At 39.8% G+C, this 23,335-nt stretch overlaps 1 protein-coding gene across 6 annotated transcripts in view; it reads right to left on the reverse strand.

Annotated features, from left to right (window-relative positions):
* Positions 1-6,610: 6,610 nt before the first annotated feature.
* The window catches only part of CMC2 (C-X9-C motif containing 2), a 43,967-nt gene continuing 27,242 nt past the window's right edge, over positions 6,611-23,335 (reverse strand). For 5 of the 6 annotated variants that reach the window (XM_024349962.3, XM_003952896.5, XM_063797861.1 and 2 more), the window contains 2 exons: positions 12,330-12,401; positions 6,611-6,988 (listed from right to left, as the gene is read on the reverse strand). In XM_024349962.3, coding sequence (XP_024205730.1) covers positions 6,902-6,988; positions 12,330-12,401 — 159 coding nt within the window. In that variant the 3' untranslated portion in view covers positions 6,611-6,901. Of the gene's footprint in view, positions 6,989-11,295; positions 11,406-12,329; positions 12,402-23,335 lie in introns of all 6 variants that reach the window. The other variant, XM_009431291.5, reaches the window with a different exon arrangement.

Consider the following 23,335-nt stretch of genomic DNA (forward strand, 5'->3'; position numbering starts at 1 on the left):
ACAGTATTTACAACAAAATTAGGTTAAAATGTAACCCCCATATCCCAAAATACAAATGAGTGAGGTGAGGACAGAGCATCAAGAGCCAGAGGAGTCCTGGGAGGTCTCAACATGGATGTGGAAAGCAGCACTGGGAGGCACAAGGTACCTGAACCAACTAAGGACCGAAGAACCCAAAACAACAGATATTCACTGCAAAGCCCGGAGGGCCAATTTGAGAACAGCAATTGGTACTGGGAAGGTTCCTGCCCACTTCAGTAAATGGGGCTCACAGGAAGGTCTGAAGGGGCTGGAACAATTTAGTATTAATGAACTCTCAAAACTGATCCCGTAGGGTTCCCTCCCAGGAGAAGACTCCAAAGTGAGGAGGAACTGCAGGGAGCAGAAAAAAAATTGAACAGGATAGGGACAACAGAAGTGATGAAAAGAGCCAGGCACGGTGGTTCAGGCCTGTAATCCCAGCACTTCAGGAGGCCGAGGCAGGTGGATCACTTGAGGTCGGGAGTTCAAGACCAGCCTGGGCAACATGGTGAAACCCCGTCTCTACTAAAAGGACAAAAAAATTAGCCGGGCATGATGGCGCATGCCTGTAATCCCAGCTACTTGGGAGGCTGAGGCACAAGAATCACTTGAACCCAGGCAGCAGAGGTTGCAGGGAGCCAAGATCACACCACTGCACCCCAGCCTGGGTGACACAGCAAGACTCCGTCTCAATTAGAAAAGAAAAAAACCCATGGAATATTGTTCCCATGAGAACTTCCTTAGGAATCTGCTGGAAAATGAGGCTCAGACAAGCAAAATGACTAGGGAGATATTAACACAAGACTAGCGGTGAGCATTAAGTACGTCTTTATTGTTTATATAATGAAGATTAAAAGGACAGTGTAGTAAGCAATGACAGACAGGTATTTAAATAACTTACCTGACCATTGGGAGGGATGAAGAAACTTCAGAGCCACATTGCAATTAAAAAGCTGTCTAGCAAAAAAGAGAAAACTGCGGCTACAGTTGCAGGCTCTATAACCCCACCATTTCTGCTCTGATCCATACCAGAAAATGGATGCTTCATGGACCATCTCTCTCTCAATTTAAGTCAATTCCAAATCCAAATCTCACCGATTAATGGACATTAATTCCTATCTGGAATCCTAACTGTAAAGGAATTGGAGAAAATGCAGTATTTAGCTTTTGAGTTTCACAAATATGGGAAGGCACAATAGAAGGAGGTGCAGTCGAGGTTGAGCAAGTCTATCTACAATTACCAAAAGGAACTTCCTTAGGGAGGAACAGACGTCTTCCAAAAACCTACTACAAATTTGCTACTTGTCAGTGAAATGTAAGGATTTAACATCAGTCACAAGAGAAGTCTGATGTATCTATTAAACACTATACTGAATGTTCTAAGTACAATAAAATAAGGAAGTATAAACATTGGAAAGAAACAAATGATTCATTACTGTTACTATTCAAAAGTGATGTGACTGTCTACATAGAAAAATCTAAAATAATCTATAGGCCCCAGAATTATTAAGAAAGTTTGGCAAGCCTTCTGAATGTAAGATAAATATACAGAAGTCAATTATACTCCAATGTATCAGTAATAGGAAATTAGAATAAATTGGATACAGGGGCTCATGCCTATAATCCCGGCTTTATAAAAAAATTTTAAGAGATATTAGAATAAGTAATTTTAAAAATACCCCTTAGAAACAAATCTAGCAAAAGATGTATAAGAACACTATTTTAAAAATCATAAAATTTTCCAGCCTGGACATGGTGAAACCCTATCTCTACTAAAAAATACAAAAATTAGCAGGGCATGGTGGCACATGCCTGTAGTCCCAGCCACTCAGGAGGCTGAGGCACGAGAATTGCTTGAAGCCAGGAGGTGGAAGTTGCAGCGAGCTGAGATCATACCACTGCACTCCAGCCTGGGTGACAGGGTGAGACTCTGTCTCAAAAAAAAAAAAACAACAAAAATACAAATCATAAAATCTTAAAAACATTTGGGGTGTATTTTAGCAACTTCTAGTAAGTTTGAAAATGCATACCTTACAGCCCAATAATTAAAATCCTAGGTTTATACCTAAAAACACTCTCCCAGATTGGACAAGAAGGTAAGTAAGAACATTCATTGAAGTTTACAAGAGCAAAGACTGGATATCTAAGTGACCATCTACGGGGAAATACATAAACCGTGGTATACGCCTACAACGAAATGCTATATAGCAGGCAAAACAAATAAACAAGAGCCTCATTTATCAACATAGTCTTTTTTTTTTTTAAAAAAGGTACGCTACCAAAGGCTACACACATCATGACGCCTCCTAAGTAAAATGACTCAACATGCAAAATAAAATATGGCTATGGATACTGACAGACATACATACATACATATATCTATATCTATATCTATATCTATATATAAGTATGAAATCATGCATGAGAATGAAATATATCAAAGTCAGGGTAGTAGTTACCACCAATAAAGAAATAAGTGGAACGGGCTTGGGGTGACAAACACAGGAGGCTTTACCCACTTTTGTATTATTATTTTTTTAAACCTGTATTTTTTAAAAGTATGACGTAGATAGCAGCTATGTGAGTGTTCATATTAGTCTGTACAGTTTTCTGTAAACCTGAAACATTTTGTCATAAAAAAGAATAGCATTAATACTACAAAAAAGGTCCTTTACAGGATTTGGGCAATCTTCCCTTTCGCTCATTTCAGACGTGGTATACACTCAGCCAGTTTCTTTTCTCTAAGTGAGAGAAACTCAGCCACCTGTCTCTGCTCTCCCCTCCCTACTGTCAGCCTTGTTCTCCATCTCCTGTTCTCCCATGTGACCAGCTGCCGGTGAGATCAGACTAGAGCTTAGAGGACAGAAATGGCCCCACAGGCCTCTAGCCCAGGCCACCTGCTCCATCTGATACCAGAGGCAGGAGACCAGTAACAATAAAGCATCCCTTTGCTTTCCCTTCACCACTTTCTGCTATGTACTTATCTCCTTCAGTGACCTCTCTAGGGGAGGCAGGGATGTCTATGGATTAAGGTAGATTCCGGTATAGCTGGTTCCCTGAATATGATATCATTTAAGGGGCACAAAATTCAATATCAGGGTTTCAATATCAGGGTGTAGTGAAAGGAGCAACTCCCTTGGGACAGTGAGGGTTTTTTTGTTTTTCATTTTTTTTTTGTTTTGTTTTTTTCTAAGAACAGAATGATTTGTATGTCTACCAGGCAGATCAATGGCATAATTTGGTTCAGCCCAAGCCCTTTCTATAGAAAACTAATTGTGCTTTGAGCTAAAAACTCCATGGAGATTAATCTGATCTTAAACTTCATTTATAAAAGGTCAGAAACAGCTCAACTTTCTATCCTCACTCTTAAGTAAAATTGTGTAGTGCTTCCTAAAATAAACCATTAATTCACTGTCACCAGAGCATTAAGGTTCACAACATTCTGCAAAACTAGATTTCTCAGGAAAACTTTGGCCTAAGTTCTTCAGCTTCCAAGAGATGGTCTCTTATGACCCAAAAGTTTACTTATCGTCTGCAAGTCCACAGTAAGGAAATCTCTTCCTTCACTTGGTATCCTGCACAGACCCTACAATGCCTTCCTGTTGCCCTTAGCAGGAAAGCCAGACTCCCTAAGAGGACACAGATGGTCCTTCGTGATGTGAACCGTCACTAGAACCACATCCATCTTATTCCATGGTATCACCTGCACCCAGCACAATGCCAGAAGCTTCATAAAGGCAAGAAGACATGGAACCTCTGCACCTCCCAACCCCACTCTCCCTCCAGCTTCTTCGGCTTCCACTGCATATGGGAATTTAAAATATTTGGAAATCCTCAGGAAAAAGTGTGCTTGCTCTAGACAGGAGAAACAGATTTCACTCTGATCTACAGCAGGCTGGGGAAAGTCAGCAAGGCTGATGAGATGTAAAGCATGGAATAAGATGCAGCCACCCCTGGGACTGCCTTCCTCTATGGAAAGGCAGGATGTACAGTGAGCCAGAGAATGGGGCCGGCTTGGGATGAGTTCTAGAGGCCTGGCCCTTCCTTCTGCCTCATATTAAGCCCCTCACCCCTTTACCCCCTGCCCCATCAGCTGGGGCCCCACTCAAACGGTATCAGCCCTAGTGATTTGGTGCCTTCCACCAAACTAGGGAGGAAGTGTTTCCAATACCCCAATTTGGGTGCACTTGAGAGAAAAACAATATTGAGGGGGCCCTTACTTTGTGCCAGATAATCTATCACATACATCTCAACCAATCCTCACAGTAACTCTATGTGACAGGTACTGTCACTGGGTTGAACTGGTTTAACCATAACTATTCACCGAATAACCAGAAAGATCTTTATAAAATATAAATAAATGAAATCATAACCACTCCCTAAAACTTTCTAATGGTTTTCCATTACGCTCCAAATAACATGCAAGTTCCCTGAGGTGATGTCCAAGGCCTGTGTGTTCTGGCCCTGCCCACCTGTGTCCTCAGCTCATGCCACCCTCCCCCTTACTCATTGTGCTCCAGTTCACTAGCATTTTATTTGTCAAACTCCCTTCCTAGAGGAAGCTGGAAAGGTAGATCACTGCCATAGCCTTCAGTGTGTACTTTACTCTACAGGGATCAGCAACAGCTGCAACACAAGAGAGTAAGACCTAGAAACAGTAGGTGGTTTGAATATCCCATAAAAATGTACTCATATATTACTTATAAAATTTTTAAAAATGAATTTCCAAAGTTTCATCCTGCTCTTATGGTCAGCTACTGACATTGGCCTACAGGGCCTTTGATGGCATCTGCATGCTGACATCTCCCAATTCTGTTCTAATCCAGGTGACTCTAACAAGCTGCAGACCTAAATACCCAGCAGCAACCCGGAAGCCCTCTTCCCCTGGATCCTCCACACACACTTCACCTCCCCAGTACTCCCTCCCAAGCAGGCACAAATCAAATGCCTGAGACATCCTAGACACTTCCTTAAACCCTACACCTAGTCAGTCATGCTGACTCAATGCTTGAATCGTCACTCCTCTTAATCCCCAAAGCCACATCTTTCATCCAGGCCCTCATTTCTCACTCAAGTTAGGACAAAAACCTAATTGGTCTCCCTGGGCGTTATCTTCCTTCCCCTCCAATTTATCCCCCAAACTATAACCAAAAAAACTTACTAAAATACAAATTGAAATATATCAGCCTTCCAACTAACTCCTCTACCCAAATCCCTAATCACCATATTAAAACCTGCAACTGGTCATCACAGCACTGAAAATAAAATTCCAACAGATTTCAAAGCTATGATCTTCCTCCACTCTAAGCTCCCATATTCTAGTCATGCTAAATGCCTTAAAGTACGCCTCAGAATGTATCCCATTTTCACTCATTTGTCAAAGGTCATCTTTGCTAAATAGCTCCTTCTTCATGAAGACTGAACATGAAAGTCCTCTGTCTTCTATGACACCTACCTAATCATGGCACTTTGATGATTACAGGTGACTAAAAGTCAACTTTTCAGTTAACTACAAGATTCTAAAGGCAAAATGTCTCATTTCTGTATTTCTACTGCCTGACACTAGGGGGACTGAATAAATATTCATACACTTTGTCTTGGAAGGTACTTCAGAATTAATTCTGGTTCTTTCCCCATCCTTTCACTGACTGTCTGTTATGCTCTGTAATCGACGTACTGAGCGAAAGTCCAGCTTCTTGAATACCTCCTGTGATGGGGAAGTCACTTATTAAACATCGACACCAACAAGGCCTCATGCTGGATATTATACACAGAACTCCACTAGAAGGAGCTCACAGCTGAGTCTGTTCCCTGACACCTGACAAGAAGATCAAGCCCCTGCTGTGACTGCAGCTGGAAGCTGCTGACTTCCAGATTGTCACAGGTCTCAGAAACACTTGGCAGAAGGAACACTGGTGAAATGACTGCTAGAATTGGGCACGGGAAGAACAGTCCTATACTCAGCAGAGAGGAGACACACTGGCCTAAGGTTAATGTCCAGGAGTTAACTGGCACCTCGAGTGGACACATTCAACCAAATGGGAAAGCAAAGTCTGCTAAGACTCAATTCCTAACCAGATGAAATTTTATCAATGTTAAGTGTAAATATTTAATCTTTTAGTCTGGGCACAGTGGCTCACGCTTGTAATCCCAACACTTTGGGAGGGTGAAGTGGGCGGATCACCTAAGCTCAGGAATTTGAGATCAGCCTGGCCAACATGGCAAAACTGTCTCTACCAAAAATACAAAAACCAGCCAGGCATGGTAGCCTGCGCCTGTAGCCCCAGCTACTAGAGAGGCTGAGGCTGGAGAATCACTTGAATCCGGGAGGTGGAGGTTACAGTAAGCTGAGATCGCACCACTGCACTCCAGCCTGGGCGGCAAAGTAACACTATGTCTCAAAAAAAAAATTTTTTTTTAATCATTTAGAAAATCACTCTTTAAAAACAATAAAGTTGGAACATTTTCAAATAGTTAACACTGCTGGGATTTCCCCAGAATTCTTCAACATCATGTTGTCAAAAAGAAAAAGCCTAATGGCAACATTTTCCTCTAATGCCAGAAGAATCTAAGAGAAAGGAGAAAAAACTTATTTAAATTATTTTATTGAAGGAGATAAGTTACTCAGATATTAACTGGTTGTAGGCAAAGGGAATAAACATGGTGAACTCAGGTTTGCTGGTGAAGGGGAGACAGTACTAAACGCCCTGCCCAACAAATACTCAGAATCCAGGGTTTTCATATTTCTCCATGGTTCAATCTCCCACAGGTCACTTTCCATTCAAAGGATTATGGAGACCAAAGAAGACAGGATTCTTTCAGGTATCAACCCAGAGTCTTTAGGTCTTCTCTCAGCCAAGGCATCGAGTGAAAATACAATTTATTTTTCGGATTCCTCTGGAGGATTAAAAAGTTTCTTTCGCATCGCAATGCCATGCTCCCTGCTCTTGGTCCTGTTTTCTATGTACTGAAAAATAAAAGAAGGTGGGGAGAAAAGAAACAGCAGATTATGTCACTATTTATAGCAGTTTACTATTTAGAAATATTTGCAAAATATAAATGTTCTTTGAGGTTAACAGGGTTTAAATTTTTTAAACATGTTCTTACTGACAAAATTCTTATCTTTTATTTAACCAAATCTGAGATTGGAAATAGTTACCTTACAGAATATCTCATATCTAGCACAATTTCATTCAATACAGTACAGCATCTACATGCTAATAGATGCACAAATGTTTGCTCAATCAATTTCCTCCCCAAATTTGAATTAAATAAGTACTGAAGATGGGCAAATTCTGTCCATGTTCTCCAGGGGCTCACAGTCTAACTAGTCCTCTAACTTCTGCTGAGTACCTCTAGTGGAGAGGCTCACTTCCTTGAGAGGTAGCCTGTCTAACTGTTGGACAATTCTACTCATTCCCAAGTTTTTCATTTTAAACCAAAAGTGCTTCCCTGTAAACTCCTTGAGAGGTAGCCTGTCTAACTGTTGGACAATTCTACTCGTTCCAAAGTTTTTCATTTTAAACCAAAAGTGCTGCCTTGTCAACTACCACCTTTTATTTCTTCTTGTCTGCTATAATTTTCAAACATTTAATTACAGATAACCCACTTACTACCTTTTGCGCTGAACATTGCTAGTTTCCACAACTGCTGCACAGAACACAGCCTCCATCTTTTAATATCTAACCTATAAAATGACTTTTATTTCATAAAGCACTTTAACATTAATGCCCCTTACCAAAAAAAAAAAATCACAACCAAAATTGAATACAGTGCTCCAGTCACAATGACAGACATAGACTACAGTGGGCCTACATCTTAGACCAGCTCACATTGTATTTCTTTAGACATTATCAAGAGTAACTAGCTCTTAGCAACCATATTATCCTATTGACTCATATGGAAATACATAGCTCAACTTCCCAAGGTTTCTTCATCACGAACAGTTATCAAACCTGATACTCCTCAAATCCTATGTTTCTTAATCAGCTACATATAAACACAGTTTTCACCTCAAGAGGTTTTCAGCCTAGTATTCTGATCTGGCCAGCAGATTACAAGTAACAGGAGACACAAAGCCTGGCACTTAGATTTTCTTAAATAGTTAACCTACATTTAAAGCAGAGGACCTTAAAAGTGTTTTTATATGTATATATGTACATGCTTATAATACATACACCAATCCAACACACTTTAAAGGTGAATGAGTGTGTTTTCCCCTGGGCAGAAGGGGAAAAGGGTAAAAGTAAATTCAAACAGAAAAAACTGAAAACATGTGAACAGTTAAACATCAGAATCTTTTAGGAGCCAAAGATCTGGAGAGCGAGGCCACAGAAATTAAAGATTAGTGATACCGAGCTCATCAGGGACAAACCCCGCCACCCAAGAGAGAGTAATGAGGGGATTCATGACTTTGAGTTACTTCACTCTTCTGGACCAGTAACTTCAAATATAAGGAGGTGGGCTAGATAATCTTTAAGAAGTTTTCTAGGTCAAAAGTTTTGATTGAAGGATTCTAACATATCTTCTGGAATGGTAGTTTTCAAACTTTTTATTACTTCCTTGTCAAAAGGCTACTTCAGGCCGGGTGCGGTGACTCATGCCTATAATCCCAGCACTTTGGGAGGCCGAGGCGAGCAGATCACCTGAGGTCAGGAGTTAGGGACCAGCCTGGCCAACATGGTGAAACCCCGTCTCTACTGAAAATACAAAAATTAGCACGGCATGGTGGCATGCACCTGTAATTCCAGCTATTCAGGAGGCTGAGGCAGGAGAATCACTTGAATCCAGAAGGAGGAGGTTGCAGTGAGCCGAGATCGCACCACAGCACTCCAGCCTGGGTGACAAGAGTCAGACTTCGTCTCAAAAAAAAAAAAAGGCTACTTTAAATTACACATGAAGCACCAGGTCCCTTCAAAGTCATTCATTTTATCTATCATACATTAAATTTACTCATAAAATTGTTGGGGAAAAAAATCAAAAAACGCTATTCTAGAACAAGGAAGGATACCTGCTCTGAGAAAAAGTTTTCATATCTACCTTTAATCACGTCTACTGGATTGCCCCCAGCAATCAGGTTGAGAAGGGTCTTAAGGGAAACTCTTCAGAAGGTAATACTTTGTAGCAGGCCAATAAAATAAGTTACAGAGCAAATTAAAATATAGTCTACATTAAAATATGCTAAGACATCTCCAAAGGAAGTCAAGATGGTCCCTGAATAAAAGGGGAGAAAAGGATGAATATGAAGTTACTCACAAAACTCAATCAAACAATACAGACAGAATGAAAGGCCAATTAACCCCAAACCAAACAAAACAATTAAGAGGGACAAAAGAGAATGCCACAAAAGTACTATTAGTGTTTCTTTTCAAGAAGAAGAACAAAAGGCCAGGTGCAGTGGCTCACACTTGTAATCCAAAACTTTGGGAGGCCAAGATGGGAGAACTCCTTGAGCCCAGGAGTCTGAGACCACCCTGGGCAACACAACAAGACTCCATCTCTCTAAAAAAAAGAAAAAAAAAAAAGAATAAAAGGAGTGACACAGCGGAGTCCCAACAAGAAATGGCCATACCCTTTTTCTACTTAAAAGCTTCATGGAGGCTGGGCGCAGTGCCTCACGCCTGTAACCCCAGCACTATGGGAGGCCAAGGCGGGTGGATAACAAGCTCAGAAGATCAAGACCATCCTAGCTAACACGGTGAAGCCCCGTCTCTACTAAAAATACAAAAAATTAGCTGGGCGTGGTGGTGGGCACCTGTAGTCCCAGTTACTCAGGAGGCTGAGGCAGGAGAATGGCGGGAACCCAGGAGGAGGAGCTTGCAGTGGGCTGAGATCGCGCCACTGCACTCCAGCCTGGGTGACAGAGTGAGACTCTGGCAAAAAAAAAAAAAAAAAAAAAAGCTTCATGGAATGAAGTAATCAGATGACACATGAAGCAAACAGTAGCAGGAAAGCATCTGAAGCAAGCATTAAGAGTAGAGAAGAAATACATGAGTGCAGACTCAGAGATTAGTGATGGGCAAGCAGACAGGAAAACATCTACAAATTAGAGAATAAACATCTACAAATTAGAGAATAAAGTAACATAACTACACAGAGGACTTAGAAAAGAATTCAAAGAGAAAACATGAGATGTATAGGAAAACAAACTCAGACAAAATAAGAAAAATATCTCCAACGGTCTACCAAAAAGTCACTGACAGATCTCAGGCCAGCTGAGAAGACAATTTCATATGAAGATCTAATTGACAAAGCAGTGGCAAAATTTCTGAACTATACGGGAAAAAAATTTAAAAACATGAAAAAAACCTATGTTATACAGCTGAAAGTATGTAAAAAAACAAATAGCCATACTGAATAAAATAATATGAGCTATATTTTTCCATAAGCTATTTATTTATTTATTTTTTATTTTATTTTTTTTAAATTTATTTAGAGACAGAGTCTCTCACTCTGTCACCCAGGCTAGAATGCAGTAATGTGATCTGGGCTCACCGCAACCTCCCTCTCCCGGGCTCAAGTTATTCTCCTGCCTCAGCCTCCCGAGTAGCTGGAACTACAGGCGCCTGCCACCATGCCTGGCTAATTTTTTTGTACTTTCAGTACAGCTGGGTTTCACCATGTTGGCTAGGCTGGTCTCAAACTCCTGACCTCAGGTGATCCGCCTGTCTTGGCCTCCCAGAATGCTGGGATTATAGGCGTGGGCCACCACACCCGACCAATATTATTTTTTAGAGATAGGGTCTCACTCTGTCACCCAGACTGAAGCACTGTGGCGACCTAGATAGCTCACTGCAGCCATGAACTCCTGGGCTCAAGTGATCCTCCTGCCTCAGCCTCCCAAGTAGCTGGGATCACAGGTGTGTGCCACCACACTTGGCTAAATTTTAACAGATTTCTTTGAGACAGGGTCTCACTATGTTGCCCAAGGTGGCCTCAAACCTTTCACCTCAAAGGATCCTCCTGCCTCAGCCTCCCGAATAGCTGGGATTACAGATGCCAGCTCACAAGTTTACTATTAAAGAAACATCACCCTAGGTGTATTTTTCATGTAAACTGGCTTTTTCATATAAAGGACAAAAATTTTTAGTAAATCATTTAAAAACACTAATAAGGCTGGGAATGGTGACTCATGTCTGTAGTCCCAGCACTTTGGGAGGCCAAGGTGGGAGGACTGCTTGAGGTTAGCAGTTTGAGACCAGCCTGGCCAAAACAGTGAGACTCTCATCTCTACAAAAAATGTGTAAAACCTTAACCAGGCATGGTGGTACGCACCTGTAGTCCTAGCTACTCAGGAGGCTGAGGTGGGAGGATCACTTGAGTTTGAGGCTTCCGTGAGTTACGATCACCCTACTGCACTCCAGCTTAGGTGACAGAGCGAGACCCTGTCTCAAAAGAAAAAAGAAAAAAAGAAACAAACTATTACTCTTCACTGAGTACTCCAAAAAGTTCTTCCAACAGTAAAGGTGAATGTCACACTTTAAAGGGAATCCAGGAAGGGAAAAACAGCCTAAGCAGAAAACAAAATCAAAAGAAAGATGTTGGACAACTTCAAATATTATATTTAAATCTTTCAATATGATGCAAAAAAAAAAAAGTTCAAAAATAACAAAAATGGTATCTGAAAGGCAAAATTTTAGCCATCATATACTTTTAAAAGTTCTGGACACAAAAAATCTGATGTATGAAACAGAAATTGAATCAAATTTCTTTTCAAAGGTTTAAAATGCACTCTGCTTATTTGGCAGTGCCTGGAAAAAGACAATGAACTGTGTACTGTGGCTATTTGCCCAAGTCCAAGTCGTGCCCTAAAATCAAGTTCAGGAGATGACAGTGTTCCAAAACAAGTCAAATTAGATCCCTGTGGCTTACACAAACCATAACTACAAAGAAATTCAAAATGTTAAAGCTGAAAACAGCCTAATTCTAGCCTCCTCAATTTATATATAGAAATTGAGGCCCTGAGAGTTTTAGTTACCTACCAATCAGCTAATAGGTGACTGATATAAGTCTTTCTGCCGGCCAGAGATACAACTTCCTAAACCATTAAATTCATCCAGATGACCTACAGTAATCATCATAAGGAAGTTGTTTTCCTCATTTGTGTTCATGGCTAAAAAGCTATGTTCTAAAACTGTCCCCAGAAAAGCTTTCATTTCTTCCCCTAAACCGAGGAAGTTCATACATGTAAAGTCAATTTTCTGTTACACTAAAATTTGGGGAAAATTCAATAATGGCAGTAATACACAATATTCAAAAATGTTCTGTTCTATTGTTCAACCATATCCATCCTTTGACACTTTTCTTACCTCATTCTTCAGGCATTTTCTCAACTCCCGATCAACATCATTACAATAACCAAAAAATTTCAGAATGTTGTGCTAAAAGGAAGAAAAGGAGTAAAATATTTCATCCCATAATATGCCAAGGTTTGGGGCACATATAATTTAAATACTGCTACAGAAATGAGTTTACAGTGTCACTTTGTTAATAAACAAGTAATAGTTAAATCACATGTATAAAACACAGTTGGCCCTTGAACAACATGGATTTGAACTGCATGAGTCCACTTATACCTGGATTTTCTTTCAATAAATATATTGAAAACATTTTTGAACATTTGGAACAATTAAAAAAAACCTCACAGATGAACTACCATAGCCTAGAAATATCAAAAAAATTTAACAGAAAGATACAGCATAAATGTGTAAAACATGTAAATACTGGCCGGGCACGGTAGCTCACAACTGTAAATTCCAGCACTTTGGGAGGCCAAGACGGGTGGGTGGATCACGAGGTCAGGCGTCAAGATCGGCCTGGCCAAAATGGTGAAACCTCGTCTCTACTAAAAGTACACAAAAAATTAGCCAGGCGTGGTGGTGGGCGCCTGTAATCTCAGCTACTTGGGAGGCTGAGGCAGGAGAACTGCTTAAACCCAGGAGGCGGAGGATGTAGTGAGTCGAGATCGCGCCCCTGCACTACTCCAGCCTGGGCGACGGAGTGAAACTCCGTCTCAGGAAAAAAAAAAAAAAAAAAAAGTGAATACTAGTCTACTTTGTCATTTACTACCATAAAACATATGCAAATTTTAAAAAGATAAAATTTATCAAAACTAACACACACACAGAACATAAATAGCATCATTCAAATTTGAGAGAATTGTAAGCAAACATAAAGATATATCAAATCACAACTACATAAAATTAACTGCGGTATATACTGTACTGCCGTAATAATTCTGAAGTCACCTCCTATTGCTATTACACTGGGCTCAGACACTACAATTATCCACTTATAACACCCTGTGATACCAATAACATACACAGTAAGCAAGTCATGTTTACTGCAATAACCATAAACCTTGAATAACACCATGGGACCCATATGAAGTGCCACTAGTAATGCTGGAAGTGCTCCCAAGAAGCAGAGAAAAGTAATGACATTACAGGAAAAAGTTGAACTACTTGAAATGTACTGTAGATTGAGGTCTGCAGCTGTGGTTACCTACCATTTCGGACTGACATACATCATCTTGTAAACAGATGATGTAAACTTACAATATCAATAAATACAATACCATACCATAAATGTATTTTCTCTTCCTTATTTTTTCTCTAGCCTACTTTATTGCATGAATACAATATATAATACATATAACATACAAAACATGTGTTAATCAACTATTTATGCTATCAGTAAGGCTTTCAGACAACAGGGAACTCTCAGACAAGTTTTTGGGGAGTCAAAAAGTTATATGTGGACTTTCAACTGCATGGGGGTCAGTGCCCCGAACTTCCAAGCTGTTCAAGGATCAACTATACAAATGAACAAATTATCCTGGTTCTTCTTACAAAGAAGGAATAAATGTTCTGCAAGTAGAAACAAAGATTTAAAGACTTTTTCTTAATGAAAGGGAAGCCTACTTACTAACTCACCAAAACCTCACAAAGACAGTATGAAAGTTTTATCATAACCTAACACCCTTTTCTTAAGGGAAATGTTAAAATCACAGCACAATCCATTCTCTATTACAGGGAGTGGTGTCAAGCTGCAGCATGGCCACACTGCCATGGGCAGAGTAACTTCACTACCAAACACTGTCCTGTAAAAGAGTTATCTAATAAATGCTTAGTGCCAGAGCCCTTTTCTCATTTGCCCCCATTCAAAATGTCACCAAAATACATCAAATAAGTAACACAGCTGCGCGCAGTGGCTCACGCCTATAATCTCAGCACTTTGGGAGGCCAAGGTGGGCGGATCACCTCAGGTCAGGAACTTGAGACCAGCCTGACCGACATGGAGAAATCCCATCTCTACTAAAAATACAAAATTAGCCAGGCATGGTGGCACATGCCTGTAATCCCAACTACTCTGGAGGCTGAGGCAGGAGAACTGCTTGAACCTGGGCGGTGGAGGTTGCGGTGAGCTGAGATCGCACCATTGCACTCCAGCCTGGGCAACAAGAGCGAAACTCCATCTCAAAAAAAAAAAAAGAAAAAGAAAAAAAACCCCACTATCATTAGATGCCCTATAAAGGTCATATAAATAAGCCACTAATTTACAATATAAGGAAATCTGCCTGAAGTTCAGTCTGATTTAAAAAATAAAATAACATCTCCTAGTTGTTTCTAGTCCTATGAGTATTATCGTGGCAAAAAGTATGTGTGCTCTAAAGCAGGTTAAGCTGAAGCCTGAAGTTAAGAACCTGAATTTCAGTAGGAACATAATTAGTGTGTTTGCACTTCACGATTTTCAAGGGTGGGTCAGACAGCATGGTGATCTGTTTTATAACGACAGGTCATAAATGCTGAACTTGGTAGTTGTAATAATAAGCACATCTTTTCCTTTTCGTTCTAATTAAGGCTTTCATGGAAACCAGACAACACATAATTAATAAGCTATGCCTCATGCTATTTCTTTTTTTCCTGCTTCGCCACCATTTTAAACGTACGTTTCAATTCCACACTGAATAAGTGGTCAGTTTTTCCAGAAAGCATTTAACATAGACTAAAGTCTCCTATTTGTTACCTAATGACCTTTCCAGAATAAATTTTTTAATTTAAAAAACTTTTTGTACTTAATTTTTATTTTACTTTTTTCTTTCCTCTATCATTCCCAAAGAATAAATATTTCCTGTGTATTTTCCTGTACTACTACTTCCTTGACAACAAATAAACATGACAATGCATTTTCATGCCTTCAAGTCAAGTAGACTTTTCAAATGTAAGGCAATATTACATAGTTGACATTTATTCATATCATTCCACATATGTACATCTTAATTCAAAAATCCATGACAAAAACTAATTTATATGCTTCCTTTTACCTCAATATTAACTAAGGTAAAATGAGAATTATACTCTTGTGATGTTATATGAAAAATATTAGACCCAAATGCCCCAGAGAAATTGGTAGAAGAAATGCCCACAGGCTACAATTTTCTTATACTTACATGGACTGAGTCTCTAGTGCCTGGTGTCAATTTCTTGAGAACCAAACCAACCGAGTAATTGATTGAATAAGTGAATCAACAGATATCTGCGAACCTTTTACATAAAGAACAATGTCCCAGGTACCAGGGACACAGAAGTGAGCAAGGTGGATCTGGGTCCTACTCTCACACTACATAGTCAGAGGGAAAAAGGCAAATAAGAAGTGATTGCCATAAAGCAGTGGTTCTCAAAGTGCAGTCCAGAGACACCGAGGGGTTCCTGGGACCTTTTCAGGGAAGGTACGAGGTCAAAACTATCTTCTCAATAATACAAAAACATTTGTTTTGTTCATTTTCATCCTCTCACAAGGGTATAGCGGAGTTTTCCCGGGGCTACATGAAGTCTAACATCACAACAGATTGAATGTAGAGGCAGACATGAGAATTCAGGTATATTTTATTAATTCAGACATTTAAAAAATGAAAAGCAATGCAATTCTTTTTGCTTTTTTCTGGTTTGAAAAATAAGATTTTCGTGAAAAATAACTATGCTAACATGTCATCTTAACATGTAAAATTATAATTTATCATTGTAACTTTAAAATAATTTTTTCTTCATTTCTCAGCCTTCATTTCTAATCCAATAAATATTGTAGATATCACCCACATAAACAATAGCTCCCTAGAATCCTAAATAATGTTAAAAGAGTGCAAAAGAGTCCTGAGACCAAAAAGTGTGAGAACTGCCACGAAGGAGAAAAGCTGTTATGTATGATGCTACTCAAACAGAGTGACTGCACCAGGAGAATCTAGGCCAGGAAAGGGAAAAGGAAACGACGAACTAAGCTGAAGAAAACCTGAAGGATGATAAAACCTGGTTTAGCAAACAGTAAGTGGAGCCAGGAGGAATGCACTAAGCTCAGCAAAGGAAAAATCAAGGCTTGGAAGACAGAAATATCATTCTCCCATATACCTGCAAAAAAAAAAAAAAAAACACAGGAATGAAGGGGAAGGAGCTGTGGGAGAGTGGTGAAGACTAACAGCTACTCAAGGATGAGTTTCATTAAGGACTTGAAACACAAGGCAAGACATTTATAATGCATTGTATAGGCAAAAGGATCTATTAAAAAGGTGACAATGAGCCAGGTGCAGTGGCTCATGCCGGTAATTCCAGCACTTTGGGAGGCCCAGGCGGGCGGATCACCTGAGGTCAGGAGTTTGAGGCCAGCCTGGGCTAACATGGTGAAACCCCATCTCTACTAAAAATACAAAAATTAGCCAGGCATAATGGCCTGGTACCTGTAATCCCAGCTACTCGTGAGGCTGAGGCAGGAGAATCGCTTGAACCGGGGAGACGGAAGTTGTAGTGAGCCACGATCATGCCACTACACTCCAGCCTGGGTGACAGAGAGAAACTCTGCCTCAAAACTAACTAACTAAATAAATAAAATGCAGATTCCTAACAGCTGCAGTGAGCTGAGATTGTACCACTGCACTCCAGCCTGGGCGACAGAGTGAGACTCTGTCTCAAAAGAAAAAAAAAAAGGTAACAATGATTGAACTTATTTTTGAAAGATCACTCTAAATCCAGGGTGGAAAATTGATTTAAACAAAAAAGAAAACAAAACCGCCAGGAGACCAGATAGAAGTCCTTTACAGGTGGCCCCAATAAAAGTGTTGCCATGGACTATGGCAGTGGCACTGGCAAAGGAGAACAATGGTTCAAGAGAGATTCGGCAGAGAACAAACAGCCCTGGTAAGGACTCACAGGAAGAGGTAAGGCAGATGGAGGAATTAAAGATGACACTGGCTTTCAGCCAAGAATGACAGTGGAAGTTTTAAAAAGAGATAAGATAAATTTTTATCTGGACATGTTGAGTTTATTGGTGGAACAGTTAAGTCCACTATCTAGCTGAGATAAACCTGGAACTCAGAGAAAATCTGAGCCAGAGATACAGATTTGGGAGTTACTGAAACCAGGAAAGTGAATGATTTTTTGCAGGAAGGTGTAGCCTAGGGTATCCTGAAGAGTAGCCAAAAAAACTTAAGGAAAACCAGGGAAGAGAAAGTTATGGTAGAAGCCTGTGGAAGAGTGTTTTGAGAGGGAATCAAATGCTGCTGGGAGAAAAGTGAGGTAACTACTGAAAACATCCACCAAATTTGCCAGTAGTGCAGTCATTAGTGATCTTGAAAGTTTTGGGACCCTAGTGAGGGTAGAAGCCAACCTGAAAGAAGAAAGCAGTATTCTTTCAATAGCTCTGAAAGGGACGCTAACACAAGATACCAGAAGGCTGGGATTATGGGAAGGAATCTTATGTATTTATTTTCTCACGATGGAAAAAAAGTGGGCATTTCAAAATGCTAATAAGAAGAAGAGAAAAAGGGAAAATACAAAAATTTTTTAATGGTGGAAAAACCCAGTACTTAGTGAGTTTATCTCTGGATGGTTGAACAAAAGGTAATTTTTGTTTGCTTTATACTATCCTACTTTTTTAACACTATCTAAAATGATATGTATTATTTACATATTACTTTTATAAATCAGAAAAAATACATAAGGATTTCCAAGTAGCTTTGACGAAATGAGCTGTTCTAAATTCTGTATTTTACCTTCAGATGGAAAGAATATCTAAGTCTTGCTGACAAATTTAGGCAAAATAGGCCAGTAGATCAGAAGCCACCCACAGACACCTGAAAGCTGTGGAAATAACACTTGCCTGCAAAGATCACAGCAGAACTATAAAAGCACGGAACGAATGATAAAAGCACAGCAAGGTAGGCTATTTGGAGATAAAACACTCATGCACTTCAAGCAGGTTGCAGAGCACTGCAGCATTCCAGCACAGACAGGGGTATTCAGGAAGACTAATCAACAAAAAAGACTAAAACAGAATTACACAAACTCAGGGCTAGAAGACATCTTAGGTAATATAATTCACTCAATTTATTAATTAAATAACTGGGATCAGGCCAGGCACAGTGGCTCATGCCTGTAATCCCAGCACTTTGGGAGGCCAAGGTAGGAGGACAGCTTGAAGCCAGGAGTTTGAGACCAGCCTGGGCAACACAGGAGAGCCTGTCTCTACGAGGAAAAAAAAAAAAAAATTGAATTAGCCAGGCATGATGGCACACACCTGTACTCCCATCTGCTCAGGAGGATGAGGCAGAAGGATCACTTGAGCCCAGGAGTTCAAGGCTGCTGTGAACTTTGATTGTGCCACCGCACTCGAGCCTGGGTGACGGAGTGAGACATCCTCCCGATAAACTTTTAATTAACTTTTCCCCCCCAGATATAGACCTGCAGAATTATGGTTGTTTTAAGTCACTAGGTGGTAGTGGTGTTGCTGTTGAGAGACATGGTCTCGCTCCGTTGCCCAGGCTGAAGTGCGGGAGTGACATCATAGCTCACTATACACTCAAACTCCTGGGCTCAATTTAACACTTAAAAAGTGCAAGTCTTCAGAAAGATCAGTTAGGTAAAGTATTTCTTGATGACAGCAGATGTCTTTAAAAACATTTGTCAATTTCAAACTTGAAGAAAAGTTCCAAGAACAGTACAAAGAATTTCCAAATAGTAACATTTCACCAAATTTGCTTTATCCTTCTAGCTCTTACATATACACCCGAGCTTTTCTTCTGAACCGAGTAAGTTGCAGATATGATGCACGTTTCCTAAAAAAACAAGGACTTAAATTTAAGTCCCCATACGATTACCAAAATTAGGAAATGAACATTAACACTAGTATCTAATTTATAGACCTTATTCAAATTTCACGAATTTGCCTAATAATATCATTCATGCAAAAGGCAAAAAAAGTTGGGTGGGTTTTTTTTCCTGATCCAGGATTGCCATTGCATTTAGTTGTCACGTCTTTTTAGTCTTTTTTTTTTCCAACTCTTAACAATATTTTTCTTATCTTTAATCTTTATTTGAAACAGCTTGTCTCTTTTTTCTTTCATTACCTTAACATTTTAAAGAGTACAGGCCAGTTATTTTGCAAAATGCTCCCCCATGTGGGTTTGTCTGGTGTTTCTTCACAACTCGATTCAGGTCGTGACTTTTTGGCAGGAATACCCTAGAAGTGATGTTGTGTCTTCAGTGTATCACATCAAGAGGCACGTGGCAATTTGTCCCATTATTGATGTTAACTTTTATTACCTAGGTAAGAAGCTACCTGCCAAGTTTCTACACCGTATTCGTTTTTCCTCTCTAATTATTATGGGGACACACTTTGAGACCATTTAACTATCCAATTATTTCCTCAAACTTTTCACCCACTAGTATGAGGATCTATTAATGATTACTGACTAAATCAATTACTACTACAACAGTTAACAAAAAGTGATTTTCTAATTCTAGCACTCCTCTTATATTTTAGTTGGCATTCTACTGTAAGGGAAACTTTCCCTTCTCATCCATTTATATATTTATATGAGTTTGGACTCATGGATCCTTATTCAATTGATTATATTATTTTCATTACTTTGATGCTCTGCCCCATTTTTGGCCAGTGGGAATCCCTTCAAGCTGGCCCCTGTCCTTTTAACAGCCCCCATCATTCTTTGATAAATGTCATACTTTCTGGTACAAGATGTTGCAGGTTCTTCTTGTTCTTTCCCAGCCCTAGCCCTACAATCAGTCACTTCTCCAAGGATCCCTGTTTCTGTTTACGGAAGAGTGGTATTTAAAAAACAAAATCTGGGCGTTACGTATGCTCATTGCTACAGGAAAACATACATTGAATATATACATGAAACAAACATAGACACACATATCTATCTATTCTACATCTTATATATATTGAAAACCATGAGTTCACACTGATACCTCTAATTCCAATCCAACATCACAGGATACATCCTAGTCTTTCCACTTCTATATTTATGACAGTAAGAAACCTGTCTCTTTTTGTCTACAATATGTTTACTTATTTGCTCAGTCTTGGAATACACAGAATACATAGAAGCCAGTGTCAGAACTGCCAATCCACACTGCTGCAAAATCCAAACTACTAACAACAGCTCTACTTTGTCTTTAGCCTACGTTCAAATTACTTGGGTTAGTTCATTTTTTTCTTTAGTGTAATTAGATGACTCATTTCAAGTAAGTTTGTTTGGTTTTGCTTGTATTCCATTTTTGAGTTTTCTTCCCAACTCTGCTCATCCTTTTTTTCATTCCCCCCCCTTTTTTTGAGTATATGAAACATTAACAAAGTTCAAACAGCATGAATTATACAAAACATATAATTTTTTGTTGTTGTTTTTGAGACACAGTCTCACTCTGTCACCCAGGCTAGCGTCCAGTGACACAGTCTCAGCTCACTGCAACCTCCGTCTCCCAGGTTTAAGTGATTCTCCTGCCTCAGCCTCCTGAGTAGCTGGGATTACAGGGGTCCGCCACCACGCACGGCTAATTTTTTATTTTTGGTAGAGATGAAGTTTTGTGATGTTGGCCAGGCTGGTCTCAAATTCCTGGACTCAAGTGATCTGCCCGCCATGGCCTCCCAAAGTGCTGGGATTACAGGCATGAGCCACTGCCACCGGCCAAAAGATTTTGTAAAAGTGTCACTCCTCCACTCTCTCTACTTTGCTCCTACCCACCTCTCAGAAGGTAATTAATCTCATTAGCTTCTGGTTATCTTGTTTCTTTTTGCACAAATGAAGAGATACAAATATGTTTTGCTATCTTCTCCTCCTTTTTTATACAAACGCTAGGATACTATAAATACTGTTTTGTCCTTTGATTTCTTCACGAAATACATCCTGGAAGTCATACATGTTGGTTCAAAGAAATTTTTTTTTCTTCTTTTCAGAGGCAGGGTCTTACTCTGTCACCCAGGCTGGAATGCAGTGGCACAATCATGACTTACTGCAGCCTTGACCTCCCAGGCTCAAGTGATCCTCCCACCTCAACCTCAGCCTCCTGAGGAGCTGGGACTACAGGCATGTGTCATCTAGTGACATAATTTTTTAAAATTTTTTCTAGAAACAGGTGTCTTACTATGTTGCCCATGTAGGTCTTGAACTCCTGGGCTCAAGCAATCCTCCCACCTCAGACTCCCAAAGTGCTGGGATTACAGGACTGAGCCACCAAGCCTGGCTTTTTTTTTTTTTAACAGCTGCACTGCCAACTGAAAGACTCTCAGTGGCCAAAGCTGGAACAATTTGAGCAACAAAACAAAGTAGTATTGGATTATAACCCAAGGTAAAAGTAAATATACATGAGTCCATACTGACATAAGTAAATAAATGGGGGAGAACAGGCAACTCTCCAGAACAGAATTCCAGAAGATTATATAGATACTCCACCACCTTGGAGGAACAGGGTAACTTCCCAGTCCTTACGTGTAGGCTGCACACAGTGACTTCCTTCCAAAGAGTTATGAAGAGGGAGAAAAAGAGTAACTTCAAAGCAGAGAAACCTAGCCACGTGCAATAGCTCACATCCGTAATACCAGCACTTTGGGAGGCTAAGGCAGACAGATTGCTTGAGCCCAGGAGTTCAAGACCAGCCTGAGCAACATGGCGAAAACCCGTTCTCTACAAATATACAAATACAAAAAATTATTCGAGCATGGTGACGTGGCCTGTAGTCCCAGCTACTCGGGAGGGTGAGATGAGAGGATCACCTAGGCCCAGGAGGTTGAAGCTGCAGTAAGCCAAAATGACACTACTGCACTCCAGCCTGGAAGACATAGTGGACCCTGTCTCCAAAAAAAAAAAAGGTACAGAAACCTAACACGTATCTCAGCCAGGTGATCAACGTCAACATTAACAATGATAAATTATGTTGTAGTATGCAGCCTTGATGAAAATGTACTTTACCTCTGTAGTCTTCTTCCGAAAACACATGATCCCAATCCAATTATGAGGAAAACAAGACAAATTCAAACAGAGGAGCATTCTACCAAATACCTGGCCATTATGCCTCAAACCTTTTCGGGTCATCAAAAACAAAGAAAATGTCACAGATAACAGGAGCCTGAAGAGTGACAAGAACTAAGTGTAATGTGTATCCTGGACGGAATCCTGTAACAGAGAAAAGACATTAGGTAAACACTAACCTGAAGCAATCTGAGTAAGCATGGACTTTAAATAACGATCATGTATCAATATTGGTTTATTAACTGTAACAAACACCTTATCAATGTAAGATGTTAATAATAAGGGACACTAGATGTGAGGTATATGGGAATTCCCTGTACTGCATTCACAATTTCTCTGTAAATCTAAAACTGTTCTAAAAAAACAAAGTCTATTTAAAAATAAAAACTACAAAACAGCTGTATAGTGCTCCATTGTGTGGATGTACCATAGGTCGTTCAACTACTTTATGTTGGGAAAGTGTGTTCCCAACATTTTCCAAGTGCAAACAACACTGCAGTAAATAACTCTATGCATACATTTTTTCATACTGTTAGAGTTATACTTTTAAGATAAATTCCTAGAAGTGGGACTGATGGATTAAAAAGCAAATATACGGCAGTTTTGCTACAAGGCAGCAAATTCCTCTCTATAAAGATTATAACAATTTGCAGTCCCATCAGAAATGTATGAGGGTATACAGTCTTGCCAACAGAATGCGCTGTCACACTATTTGGCCCCCCTGCAGATAAGTAATGGTATGTTCAGTATATTTAATTTGTATTTCTCTAATTATTGAGGTTGAACATCTTCTCATGTTTAAAGACCATCTTTTCTTTTTTTTTTAAATTGTCTCTCATGCTTTTGCTCATTTTTCTCTCTGATTTTTGGCCTCTTATTCCCCTTCCTTTTTTTTTTTTTTTTGTAAAGACAGGGTCTCACTTTGTCACACAGGCTGATGTGTTGTACTGCAGCCTCAAACAACTGGGTAAGTGATCCTACTACCTCAACCTTCCAAGT

The sequence above is a fragment of the Pan troglodytes genome, chromosome 18, assembly GCF_028858775.2.
Source record: "Pan troglodytes isolate AG18354 chromosome 18, NHGRI_mPanTro3-v2.0_pri, whole genome shotgun sequence".
In the NCBI taxonomy this organism is placed as follows: domain Eukaryota; kingdom Metazoa; phylum Chordata; class Mammalia; order Primates; family Hominidae; genus Pan; species Pan troglodytes.